The sequence below is a fragment of the Aegilops tauschii genome, chromosome 7 (genome assembly GCF_002575655.3).
Source record: "Aegilops tauschii subsp. strangulata cultivar AL8/78 chromosome 7, Aet v6.0, whole genome shotgun sequence".
NCBI lineage: Eukaryota > Viridiplantae > Streptophyta > Magnoliopsida > Poales > Poaceae > Aegilops > Aegilops tauschii.
The window spans coordinates 42,003,785-42,017,520 of NC_053041.3; the positions used below are offsets into that span (position 1 = coordinate 42,003,785).

Here is a 13,736-nt window from a genome sequence, read left to right on the forward strand (position 1 = left end):
ACTCGCACCACTATCCACGTACCAAGTGGTACTATCCACATCACCACCATAGGCTAATTTGGCTTCACTTTCTCTTCATGTAGGAAGATCCTCTCTCGATTTGCTATTGGGTACACCTCCACTTTGCATAACTCAGATATGGATGGTACTAGATGTTGGGTGTTACCTCGTTTTCCAGGAGAATCAACATTCCCTTGCTCTCGCGCTCGACACTCTAAGCCGGTATGAGTCACTGTTGTTGCAACCGGCGCCGTTGCCGCCGCCGGCGTCACCGGCGCCGTACCAGCTTGCGCAACCATTGGCAGTGCCTTCTTCATCTCATCATTTTCTTTCCTTGCCTGTTGCATCTCCTTCTCTCAAGCCTGCACAGACTCCAGGAAGAGCAAGTACTCTTCATCACACTTGTGCCCGCTGCATCCTTCGCCTCTGCCTTGCATAAATGGGTCACAGTGTGCAACTTTGCTTCGGCTGCGGCTAGCTCCCCACGCAACCTCTCGGCCTCGGCCTTGGTAGTCTCCAACTCCTGCATGGATGCGCCCAAGGGAGTGATCTCAGCCACCTTCTCTTTCGGCTTGACCTTGGCGTGCTCCACCAATGGCCCGTGCTCACATACCATAGCCATCAGCAGTGCTGACTCATAGTCAGTGTCAGTGTCAGCGAGCAGCGCCTTCTCTTTCTTTGGTGCCTCGCACTCTGAGACGAAGTGGCCCTTCTCGCCACACTCAAAGCATGTAATCTTCGACTTGCCAAACTTGTCGTGACGTTCCTTCTTCTTGCCGCCACTGTGCCCTTCGTCGTCATTCTTGTTGATGTTGTTGGAGCCTTCCCCCTTCTTCTTCTCTTAAGAACCAACGCCTCTAGCTTGGCGCATGAAACCAACATCAACTTCTCTCCGTTGTCGCCACCATAACCATGCCCACGACGGCGTCCTCGATGACTTTCCTCAACAGCAGCAAGATGCCTCACGGCCTCAACAACGCTCATGGTGGAGAGATCGCCCCACTGCTCAGTTGTGTTGACGATGTCACCAAATCGATTTGGTACTGCACTGAACAGGTCTGCGATGACGGCCTCATCTGAAACATCCTCACCAAGGGAGTGAATCTCACTCACCAACATAGTGAGCTTTTGCGCGAACACGATCACCGTCTCACTGTCATCCATCTCGAGACGATCGAGCTGCCGCTTCAGCTGCTTCACCCTCGCCTTCTTGACGCAGTCTTCCTCTACACGCATGCATCGGATTATCTCCCATGCGTTCCTCGCGGTTTTGCAGCCCGCGTTGGCCATCATGACCGCGACGGGGACAGCCTGAGAGATGGCGGCGAACGCTGCTGCATCTTTGTCGTCGTCCTTGTCCCCCTCGCGTTCAAGAGCCGATGAGACACCATGGGGTCGAAGAAGAACCTTCATCTTCACGGCCCATATGGCGTACTTGCTGTCGGTGAGCTACGGGTACTGGACAGGGACAGCCGCCCTCGATGCAGTCCTCAGCATGATGGTGCCCTCCTCGGAGCCGCCTGCTCCGAGCCTCTTGCTCGGCGGGGTGTACTTTCCGCCGTCACCCTTGCCTGCATCGATGTTCTTCGTCGGTGGCTTCTCCCCCATCACGCCGCCGCCAAATGTTTTGCTACCAGGCTCTGATACCAATTGTCAGATCACAGGCAATAAACACATGCGGTCACAGTGGATGCAAGAGACGCACGCAGCAGAACGACACAAGGAAGGAGATGATTTGTATGCCACGTAACCTTCTCGGCTTTTCCTCGTCTCCTTTTATTCAGCGAGCAAACAAACTGGGATTGAGATCCTATAGTTACGCCACAACTCCAGATGAATCGTGCCATCCCACGAGTCGGCGTTGTGGCCCAAAAACACACGCACGACCTGGCCAAACATGCACTCCCACGTCAGCCCATAACGAATGCATGCAACACGTTACATTTACAGTGTCAACTACATGCAAACTGAACACAAAACAGAAGAAAGCAAACCTCAACGTGAACGAGCACGTTTCAGGCCACAAATTGAAAACATATGTACGTACAAACTAGCCTACACAACTAGTGCATGGAGCTAATGACTAGTGCAATATCTGAACCTGACCTTGTAACAAGATTGAAGGGGAATGCGACAGAAAACAAAAAATTTCCGACCTACGCACCAGCCCAGGACCACTATGGAGACTGCATACATGGTTTGATCTTTTTCGTTACCGACTCGTAGCGCAGCGGGAAGTAGAGTCGATGACGATCGGCGGTGCAGATCCCCGCAGCTAGGATTTACAACCTCCCAACCGCGAGGATGTATACCCTCATCTGCTCCTCAGACAGCCCTCCGGGAGGCGGTCGAACAGTCCCCCGGACGGTGTCGCGGACAGCCCTTCCGTAGGATCTTCGAAACTCGGACGGTCACACGGACAGCCCTTCGGGAGGCACTCACGAACTAAGACCAAAACTACGATCTCTCTACAGAGTTGCACACATACGGTGTCATCTATCCGGCAGGGCTTCGCCGTCCAGAACTAGTTCCTGCCGAAACCCAGACAGCCTTACGGCTCTACGAAACTCTTTTCGTGGGAGGGAGAGAAGAAGCCAGATAATGCATGGCATGTGTATGAGAGCAAGGGATGAGTGTGGAGGGCTGCCCCTCCACCTCTGTTTATAGGAAATCCCAAGGGGGTAGGGTAGTTTCACAAAAAACCCAAAATGCACATGAATGAAGTCCTTCCACAAGGACCTAGGAGTGAAACCAAGGAACAAGAGGGTCCCCAAGGGGATACCCCATGTGGCCGGCCACACCCCCATGAGGGGCCCAAAAAATGGCTCCTATCCATCCATGTCATCCCCAAGATCTTTTGGAGCAAAGCCCCAAAAGGTGGCTTTCCATAAAGAAACATAAAGCTGATTTTCACTATTCACGACGACATTTTTCAGCGTCTGATCGAACTGAAAATATTTATGTGGGCTAAGAACATTTCCAGTACCCACTAAAATGATTTTCAACGCGGTCCGAAACAATTCCGGTTTTAGTGATTTTCATCTGCGAAACGCATCTGAAGTGGCTCCGGCAGCTCCGGAACATTTCCGGTTTTTATCTCAGAAAATTCCAAAAAGCTTCCAGAATGATTCTGGCATCCTCCAAGAATTATCAGGCATGTGCCGAAACCAATTTGACTTAATGGTGTATCCCGAAACAACTTTTCGGTATCATCAAAACTTATCCGATGACCTCTCTCTGCGGTACGATTCCGCTGTCCGAAACTTTTCGGTGTCCGAAACTTTTTCGGTGATTTTCTCTCAGACTCCCTGTCTAGTATTCAGCGGATAGATGACCCTTAAGCGTGTGACCCTATAGGTTCGGTGAAGTATAGACATGACCCGGAACCCCTTCCGATCAATGATCAACATCGGAGCCGTGGACACCCATATTGACCCCTATACCCACACGAATAAATATTCGAGTGAACCTCCAGTTGCCGTGTGCTATTCCTGTTGCTTCGCGATATGTTACAAATACCCGAGGTGAGACATGTTGGCATTCCCGTGGATCAACAACTTGTCCACTATGCTAGTTACCTCGTTACCGGTATTGTTCTCTTTTCTCGTTATCGTGTTCCGGCATCCCCGTGATCAAATCACAAAGTGTCTGGCCAGACGATGATGGATACCGTAACACCGAGAGGGCCCAGAGATATCTCTCCATCGTCGGAGGAGCAAATCCCAATCTTGAGCTATCAAATTACTTGACACACTTTTCCATGAACCCGTAAGCCGCCGTAATAGCCACCCATTTACGGATGACGTTTAACAAACCCCAAAGTTCATGAAGCAAGCATGAAGAAACTCGATACTCTCATGGTCTAAGGAATCATGCAAACGTTAACCATCTCTGTGTTATGTACCAATAAACCTGTGACGAATGAATCTCATAGCATAACATCAATCCGGGTCGATTCAACACAAATGTTCTCTTAACATTGTGCCCTCAAAGTTGCTGGCATAGACATGCCCATGACCAGGAAAACAGAATCATCATGCAACACTTGAGCTAGTCTTAGAGGCCAGACTAGGAATACTTCTTATCGTTTATTATTCCACACGTGCATTTGAGTCTTCCTCCGAGCCTCGTAGATATTGCAGACTCGAGAATCATTGCAGTTATAGCATGGAATATAAACATAATTATGAACTCGGAGATAAATAATATCATTTATTATTGCCTCTAGGGCATATCTCCTACAAAGATTAGCACCAACAATCACTCCTTGCTCACTGGTTGGCTGGATACTCAAACATAATATCACATTGGTTGCTCGTCGGCTGGATACTCGAACATTTGGTCTGTCAAGGAGGAGCTACTGCCGGGGATAAGAAAGGCGCGTGGCCGCATCCTCCATTAGCTCGAGGTGGCGGTGTCGGCGGTTCCTCAAGCTTGAGGGCCGTCGTCCATGAGGAGGAGCGCGCGGCGCGGCAGCGGGTGTGGTATACTACCGGCGCCACGCCGCCCATAGCTCCTCGTTCGCCAAGGCCGACACGGAGCCGGGACGGGTCCGAAGCGAATCGGACCTCGCCGCCGCATGGGCCCCCGACCGCTCTGTGATCACCAGTAAGAAGGACGCCAGGCGCCGCCGTCGTCTCGACGGCGAGATTGTTAAGTATGGCTAGGAGTGGTCTCTTAGCCAGACCTCCACCTACACCAGCAAGGGCAAGGCCGCCAGAGGGCTCGGTCGGCTCCGTCGGCAGTGGCCCCAGCGACAGTCGCACCGCGCAGCAGGAGGCGGAGTGGCTATGTCGCGAGCGACAGGCAACCGTCGAAAAATGCTGTCGCGGCCCTCGGGCGCACTTCTGCCGCTGTAGGGACGATGGCAGCGGCGGTGCGGACGGCGAAGGCGGTGCGGCAGGACAGGGCGGCCACGCGTGGTTTTCCATTATAGAGTTTAGGACTTTTTTTAGTTTTTAGTTAAACGGTCGAAGTATTGGCTATTTTATATAAATTATATCCGATCTTTTTAATGAAATTCACCCGGTTTGCTTGAATTTCGTTTGGTTAGTTTAAACCATGTTCGAAATGTATGCATATAGCGCTGGATGGCCGGCTGCCGCATCCGTGTCCGCGCACTGGTCCCGCCCTGTCCGCGGATGGGTGGCATAGAAAATTTACGGTTCAGCATTGGAGACTTTTTTAACAAGGTGGTATAGGTATAGATATTGAAGATTATGTTTTGGCTTACTGAAAAAAAAAGATTATGTTAGGACGTGTCAGGCACGCACGTACCAGTCGCTAGGTCAGTCAGTCCCGTCACCCGCCGAGCCGAACAAACCGAACAAGGCCACGGTGACCGGAAGGAGACCTGACGTGGTCACCATGTCATGAAACGGCTCATGGGTGGTCATGTGCGACACGAAACGTACTGAACACACGTATATCTTGCACGTGATTTAACCATCTATCTATATATATATATATATATATATATATATATATACTAATTCTAGACTCCCTAAAAATTACCACGTTAATCAGATTTTTCGAGCTGTTAATCTGGTGGGACCGAGTTATTACGGTGTAGATCTTCGGAGAAATCTCACAATAGAAAAAAAACAAATATACGAGTCATCCACCTCATAGGACCAGAATCGTAGCAATCATGGTCTCTCTTTCCTTCAAAACGTGGTCTCTCTTTTCTTGAAAGAGAAAAAAAACATGGTCTCTCTTTCTCACGTCTCTCTCTCTCTCAAGTCCCTCTTGCTCTCTCGCTGCTATAGATCCGTTTGACTAAGCCCCTCCAATGTAATCTCTCTTTGTCACGCCTCTCTCTCTCAATCTCTCCTGTCGTTCTTGGTCTCATGTTTTTCTTCTTCCCCACATGGAAAATTCTGCTGCTCCTAACAGAAATCAACCGACCTACCTCTCCCTATACATATTCTTTGCTTGCTCCTTGATGATGAGGTCTTTCAATCTACGATCGCCTCCGTTTCAGGCATATGCTCCTCCTCCCTGCCGGTCGCTGCGGTAGATTCGTTTTCACTAACCCCCTCCAAAATTACTTGCAGCAGTACTTTTGTGGTTTTCTTGGCCTCGAACCGATCTAGACCTGCTTGCCATAGAAAATAATCATAGCCTCAACTTTTCACGGTTTCGCCAACCCATCATGATTGCTCGAGATCGCAGCGGCCGCCTGCGCTATCGGCCAGGTACGCAATAGCACCTTCAAGTTACTTTTTTCTTCTTCACATGTTCTGTTGTGGAACCAAAATTCAGATTATATGTTTGTTTGACCCAGCTATTGTGATCATTTAATGGTCGTTATAGATGTTTCTCTAGAGATAGCCTTGCATTCATACATAATCAGAAAATTACTGTACACTTCAGAGTTTGTTGGACTGAAATAAATCACGGCAGCCATCTGCTTGGCTTGGTGTGCTTCCGGTGTTATTTCTAGCAGCGACATTATTGTTGGGGGAAGGCCGGGCAGACGGATCACCAACACCATCAGAAATTATCATGAGGTCAACACTACTTAACAAGTCATGCTGGCTTCGTCTCCGGACTAGCATCCGCCTTGGCAATGGCGACCGAGAGGTAATACCATCAGCTGCTTTGGATAAATATGCCTGAGTTTTTTTTGCTCTTGCCTAACCTGTAGCGCTAGCCCGCGGGATTTACTGGATATAAAAAGATAAGAATATATTCACAGAATAAATTACATGCAGAGTTGCAGAGTAAGTTTGGGAATAGTCGAATTTCAGTCATACATGCTATATTTATGCTCATGACGGCACCATCGAAATCGATCTGAAAGGGCCGGAATCCCAGTGCTCACCTGCTACTGAACAAGAGGACTACCAACGAAGGAGAGTGGTCAAAGACTCGAACTGTGGTGATCCCCCAGTTTCTCAGTATTTAGTTACCGGGTTATCTTGCCCAAGATGATATCAGTTTTTGTTTTACTCCTTTCGCTGAACCAGCAGTGTTGCTGTAAGTTGGTCCATAGAACGATGTTCTTTGTGTTTCATTTTCAATGAAATATGGATGGAACCGGGACAGGGCCTTTTCATAGAAACAAAGTTACCCTCATGATCTCGTTCAGTATAATCGTATCGGGATGCACATCCACAATTTTTGTAGAAGAATGTAGTTCGTAGTTACATACTAGAATCTTGCATCACAAACATGTACATGTTCTCTATAATCTACCAATGATGAAATTCTGACCATATGTCATTAAAAATATCCATTCTTATTCATTAGGCACACATAAGTACAATACAGATAAACCACACATTCAGTTATATTCAGTTTTGTTTCATGTGCATGAGGTTTCACTTCTTTTATCACTAGTAGAAAAGAGGGCTTTGGTTCAGGCCAGGTCAGCCCATTAGTACCGGTTCAGTCTAGAACCGGGACCCATGGGGGCACTGGTCCCGGTTCGTGAGGCCAGGGGCCTGCCGGGCCTCGTGGGGGCATTGGTCCCGGTTCGTCTGGCCCTTTGGTCCCGGTTGGTGGGACAAACCGGGACCAATGGGCCTCGCTCCTGGCCCACCACCATTGGTTCCGGTTGGTGGCTTGAACCGGGACCACGGGCTGCCCTTTAGTCTCGGTTCATACCACGAACCGGGACCAATGAGGTGCCTATATATACCCCTCGCCCGCGAGCAGAGCACTCCAGTGCTCTGTTTTTCTCTGGCCGGCGAGGGGAGGGCTTTGTGGTGCTCTACCTCACCTCCTATGCACATGAGGTGTTCGATGAAATGCCCGAGCCACACTAGTTAAGCTTTCTCGTCTCGAAGCTCGACCTCAAAGCTCCATTTTCCTCGAGATTTGTCTAGGTTTAGCGGCCCGTCACGTCCCATTCCCGTCTTCACCACCGTCGATCGCCCGCGCCGATCTCGTCGCCGGCACCACCGTGGTGAGCCTCTTGTTCTTATCTTCTTTCTGAAGGAAAAAAAAAATCTTACTTTAGATAGATACTTGTCTAATTTTCTTACTATTTTATTGCTTGTTATTATATAGTGCGATGGTTTTGGTATCCGCCCCCGTCGGCCCTCGTCCTGTCTATGATTCGGATGTGGTATATATTATCTTTATGACTATTGGTTCATTTATTGTTTATGAAAATTATGCCGAGCAACGTGACATAGATTTTATTTATCTAGGAGGTATGTGAACCGGAAATTCCAACCGACCCAATTGTCGAGAGGTTAAATTTAGTTGAAGAAGAAAACAATTTCTTGAAGGAAAAATAAAAAAAATTGACGAGGAGAAGATGATATTGGAGTTGCATGTTGCGGATGTCGTCGACGATCACAAGATCAAGATGGATGCAATGCGCTTGAAGATTAGAAAGATTAGAAAATATGCCATTCATACCGAGGCTTGGTATCATTATGCCGTTGGATCAATTGTTACCTTGGTTGCGATTATGATCGCATTTGTTTTCGCATTGAAATGTTTTACATAGTTTCAATGTATGGTTTAATTAATTAGATGCTCTGGAGAGCTATATGTTGTTAGATGAGAACTATGTATGTACTTTGGTTTTAATGTGATGATGAACTTCTATTAATTTGGTCACTTAATTATCTATTCATGATGTTCTGTAATGGTTTTTGACACACTTAATTATATATAATGCACGCAGATGAATCGGCAATGGATGTACGGTGATAGACACACCTCCGAGTACATTAAGGGCGTGCATGATTTTCTCGAAGTGGCTGAGGCAAACAAGCAGAATGGTTTTATGTGTTGTCCATGCCCTAAATGTGGGAATACGAAGTCTTACTCTCACCGGAAAATCCTTCACACCCACTTGCTTTACAAGGGTTTCATGCCACACTATAATGTTTGGACGAGGCACGGAGAAATAGGGGTTATGAGGGAAGACGGCGAAGAAGAAGAGGACGATGACAACTATGTGCCCCCTGAATACGGTGATGCTGCAAAGGGGGAAGCTGCTGAAGATCAAGAGGAACCAGACGATGTGCCCAATGATGCTGCAACGGGGGAAGCTGCTGAAGATCAAGAGGAACCAGTGCCTGATGATGATGATCTCCGCCGGGTCATTGTCGATGCAAGGACGCAATGCGAAAGTGAAATGGAGAAGCTGAAGTTCGATCGCATGTTAGAGGATCACAAAAAAGGGTTGTACCCCAATTGCGAAGATGGCAACACAAAGCTCGGTACCGTACTGGAATTGCTGCAGTGGACGGCAGAGAATGCTGTGCCTGACAAAGGATTTGAGAAGCTATTGAAAATATTGAAGAAGAAGCTTCCAAAGGATAACGAATTGCCCGACAGTACATACGCAACAAAGAAGGTCGTATGCCCTCTAGGATTGGAGGTGCAGAAGATACATGCATGCCCTAATGACTTCATCCTCTACCGCGGTGCGTACAAGGATCTGAACGCATGCCCGGTATGCGGTGCATTGCGGTATAAGATCAGACGAGATGACCCTGGTGATGTTGACGGCGAGCCCCCCAGGAAGAGGGTTCCTGCGAAGGTGATGTGGTATGCTCCTATAATACCACGGTTGAAACGTCTGTTCAGAAACGAAGAGCATGCCAAGTTGATGCGATGGCACAGTGAGGACCGTAAGAAAGACGGGAAGTTGAGAGCACCCGCTAACGGGACGCAGTGGAGAAAAATCGAGAGAAAGTACTGGGCTGAGTTTGCAGGTGACCCAAGGAATGTATGGTTTGGTTTAAGCGCGGATGACATTAATCCTTTCGTGGAGCAGAGCAGCAATCACAGCACCTGGCCCGTGACTCTATGTATGTATAACCTTCCTCCTTGGATGTGCATGAAGCGGAAGTTCATTATGATGCCAGTTCTCATCCAAGGCCCTAAGCAACCCGGCAACGACATTGATGTGTACCTAAGGCCATTAGTTGAAGAACTTTTACAGCTGTGGAATGGAAACGGTGTACGTACGTGGGATGAGCACAAACAGAAGGAATTTAACCTACACGCGTTGCTGTTTGTAACCATCAACGATTGGCCCGATCTCAGTAACCTTCCAGGACAAACAAACAAGGGATACCACGCATGCACGCACTGTTTAGATGACACTGAAAGTATATACCTGGACAAATGCAGGAAGAATGTGTACCTAGGCCATCGTCGATTTCTTCCGACCAACCATCAATGTCGAAAGAAAGGCAAGCATTTCAAAGGCAAGGCAGATCACCGGAAGAAGCCGGCCATGCGTACCGGTGATCACGTACTTGCCATGGTCAATGATTTACACGTAATCTTTGGAAAGGGCCCCGGCGGACTAGCTGTTCCGAATGACGCTGAGGGACACGCACCCATGTGGAAGAAGAAATCTATATTTTGGGACCTACCCTACTGGAAAGACCTAGAGGTCCGCTCTTCAATCGACGTGATGCACGTGACCAAGAACCTTTGCGTGAACCTGCTAGGCTTCTTGGGCGTGTATGGGAAGACAAAAGATACACCTGAGGCAGGGGAGGACCTGCAACGTTTGCACGAAAAAGACGGCATGCCTCCAAAGCAGTATGAAGGTCCTGCCAGCTACGCTCTTACGAAAGAAGAGAAAGAAATCTTCTTTGAATGACTGCTCAGTATGAAGGTCCCGACTGGCTTCTCGTCGAATATAAAGGGGATAATAAATATGCCAGAGAAAAAGTTCCTGAACCTAAAGTCTCATGACTGCCACGTGATTATGATGCAACTGCTTCCCGTTGCATTGAGGGGGCTTCTACCGGAAAACGTCCGATTAGCCATTGTGAAGCTATGTGCATTCCTCAATGCAATCTCTCAGAAGGTGATCGATCCAGAAATCATACCAAGGCTAAGGAGTGATGTGGCACAATGTCTTGTCAGTTTCGAGCTGGTGTTCCCACCATCCTTCTTCAATATCATGACACACGTCCTAGTTCATCTAGTCGACGAGATTGTCATTCTGGGGCCCGTATTTCTACACAATATGTTCCCCTTTGAGAGGTTCATGGGAGTCCTAAAGAAATATGTCCGTAACCGCGCTAGGCCAGAAGGAAGCATCTCCATGGGCCATCAAACAGAGGATGTCATTGGGTTTTGTGTTGACTTCATTCCTGGCCTTAAGAAGATAGGTCTCCCTAAATCGCGGTATGAGGGGAGACTGAATGGAAAAGGCACGCTAGGAGCAGACTCAATAATATGCAGGGACGGGCATTCTTGGTCTCAAGCACACTACACAGTTCTACAGAACTCTACCTTGGTGACCCCGTATGTCGATGAACACAAGAACAGTCTGTGCTCCAAACACCCGGAGCAGTGCGACGACTGGATTACATGTGAACACATCAGGACTTTCAGCAGTTGGTTGGAAACACGTCTCAGAGGTGACAACACTGTTTGTGATGAGCTGTACTCGTTGTCCAGGGGACCATCTTTGACTGTATTGACTTACAAAGGATACAAGATAAATGGGAATACATTTTACACGATCGCCCAAGATCAAAAGAGCACCAACCAAAACAGCGGTGTCCGCTTTGATGGAGCAACCGAGAGGGGAAAGGACACATATTATGGTTACGTAGTGGACATATGGGAACTTGACTACGGACATGATTTTAAGGTCCCTTTGTTTAAGTGCAAATGGGTCAATCTGTCAGGAGGCAGGGTACAGGTAGACCCACAGTACGGAATGACAACAGTGGATCTGAAAAATCTTGGGTACACTGATGAACCGTTCGTCCTAGCCAATGATGTGGCATAGGTTATCTATGTGAAGGAAATGTCTACCAAACCGAGAAAAAGAAAAGATAAGGAAGCGAATACATCATACGATGAGCCAAAGCGCCACATAGTTCTTTCAGGAAAAAGGGACATCGTGGGAGTGGAGGGCAAGACAGACATGTCTGAAGATTATGAAAAGTTTCATGAAATTCCTCCCTTCAAAGTCAAGGCTGACCCAAGCATCCTGATAAACGATGAAGATTATCCATGGTTACGGCGCAATAAGCAAATGACACAAGCGAAGAAAAAGTGAAGACTTTCTCCCGCAACTATTATGATGATACCATGCCAACTTTGTAACAGACAAGTATGATACCATTGTCCGTTTTGTACACGAAGTGCATCCAGTTTTTGCCGTAACCCTCTCAACTTTCTTGCACATGCTATGTGGATGAAATGATGATACCATGCCAACTTTCAACCTTTTCAGAGTTCATTTGAAATGCTTTTCAATTTCAGGGTCTTATAGCTCAAAATAATCAATAAATGCATGAAAAATAACAAATGAAGTCAGAAAGGGTTGAAAATTGATGATGTGGCTTGGAATCGTGCATTTTGAACACACAAAAAGTCAGGAGTTCAAATAAGTTTTAAAAAATGAAATCCCTTTGTAACAGACGAGTTTCCGTATGAAATCCTGATACTTCGAAAAAGATTGTCCGTTTTGTACACGAAGTGCATCCAGTTTTTGCCGTAACCCTCTCAACTTTCTTGCACATGCTATGTGGATGAAATGATGATACCATGCCAACTTTCAACCTTTTCAGAGTTCATTTGAAATGCTTTTCAATTTTAGGGTCTTATAGCTCAAAACAATCAGTAAATGCATGAAAAATAAAAAATAAAATAAATAAGTAATTAGAAACAAAATAATATAAACTTTAATAAAATATATATAAGTAGAAACAAAATAAAATAAACTTTAATAACATAAATAAAATTTATGAAACTAAAATTATCAAAGTATTTTCTGTTCAAAACATTATAAGCAACCTCTAGTATTGTTGAAACTAAAATTATATAAAATTGATGCAACTAAAATTATCGAAGTATTTTCTGTTCAAAATCATTGAAAGCAAAAAGAATTTTCATAAATAACTTTTTTTGTTAGAAACATTAATAGCAAAAAGAATTATCATAAAGTAAAATAAATAAGTAATTAGAAACAAAATAAAATAAAATAAATAAGTTTTTTGTTGTAAGTAGAAACAAAACAAAATAAGTAAAGCAAAAAAGAAAACAAAAACAGGCAAAAAATAAAAAATATGCCACCTACTGGGCCACCACGGTCTGAATACGACTAGAAACCCATCGATGGGCCAGGATTCAGGCCCGCAGAAGGCCCAGTAGGCCCATCAGGCATAGCAGTGACAATTAGGCCCGTAAGCCTGCAATGGAGAGGAGCTGGAGAGGGGAGCGGCAGTGGGGCTTATAAACCACTGCGCGCCCCTCTCAACTAGCGAGGTGGGACTAAACTTTCGACGCGGGCGCAGCAGCACAAGGCCTTTGGTCCCGGTTGGTGGCACCAACCGATACTAAAGGGGTGCATTGGTACCGGTACGTGGCACTAACCGGTACCAATGCCCCCCCTTTAGTCCCGGTTGGTGCCACCAACCGGGACCAAAGGCTGCCGCTTCCCGCCCTTTGGGCTGCTGAAAAGAGACCTTTGGTCCCGGTTGGTGACACCAACCGGGACTAAAGGTGGCATTGGTACCGGTTTGTGCCACCAACCGGTACCAATGGGTTTGCTATATAAGCCAGCACTTGTGAAAATTTCGTCAGTTCTTCGATCCCTCCGACGACGCCGCCAGGCTGCCCGAGCTCGCCGTGCCTCTGCCGCGCCCCCGACCACGCCGCCACCGCACCTGCCCCCCGACCACGCCGCGCGCCCTTGCCGTGCCTCTGCCGCGGCCCCGAGCCGCCCCGCCGTCACCGTCGCCGTCGCCGTCGCCCGCGCCCTCGCCGTCGCCGAGCGCCGCCCCTGC

At 47.4% G+C, this 13,736-nt stretch overlaps 1 protein-coding gene across 1 annotated transcript; it reads right to left on the reverse strand.

Moving 5' to 3' along the window:
- Nucleotides 1-313: 313 nt before the first annotated feature.
- On the reverse strand, nucleotides 314-1,413 carry LOC141026729 (uncharacterized). Its single transcript, XM_073503573.1, has 2 exons — nucleotides 939-1,413; nucleotides 314-840 (listed from the first exon to the last, which is right to left on the reverse strand). Exons 1-2 carry the CDS (start codon nucleotides 1,411-1,413, stop codon nucleotides 314-316), a joined length of 1,002 nt encoding a protein of 333 aa, XP_073359674.1.
- Nucleotides 1,414-13,736: the final 12,323 nt, after the last annotated feature.

What these genes read in the sequence shown, in the direction of transcription:
- LOC141026729 (XM_073503573.1), bottom strand. Translation starts at nt 1,413, where the DNA reads ATGAAGGTTCTTCTTCGACCCCATGGTGTCTCATCGGCTCTTGAACGC. An exon ending in TCTTGCTGCTGTTGAGGAAA is followed by an intron (nt 841 to 938) that starts GTCATCGAGGAC and finishes TTGGTTCTTAAG; the next exon opens with AGAAGAAGAAGGGGGAAGGC.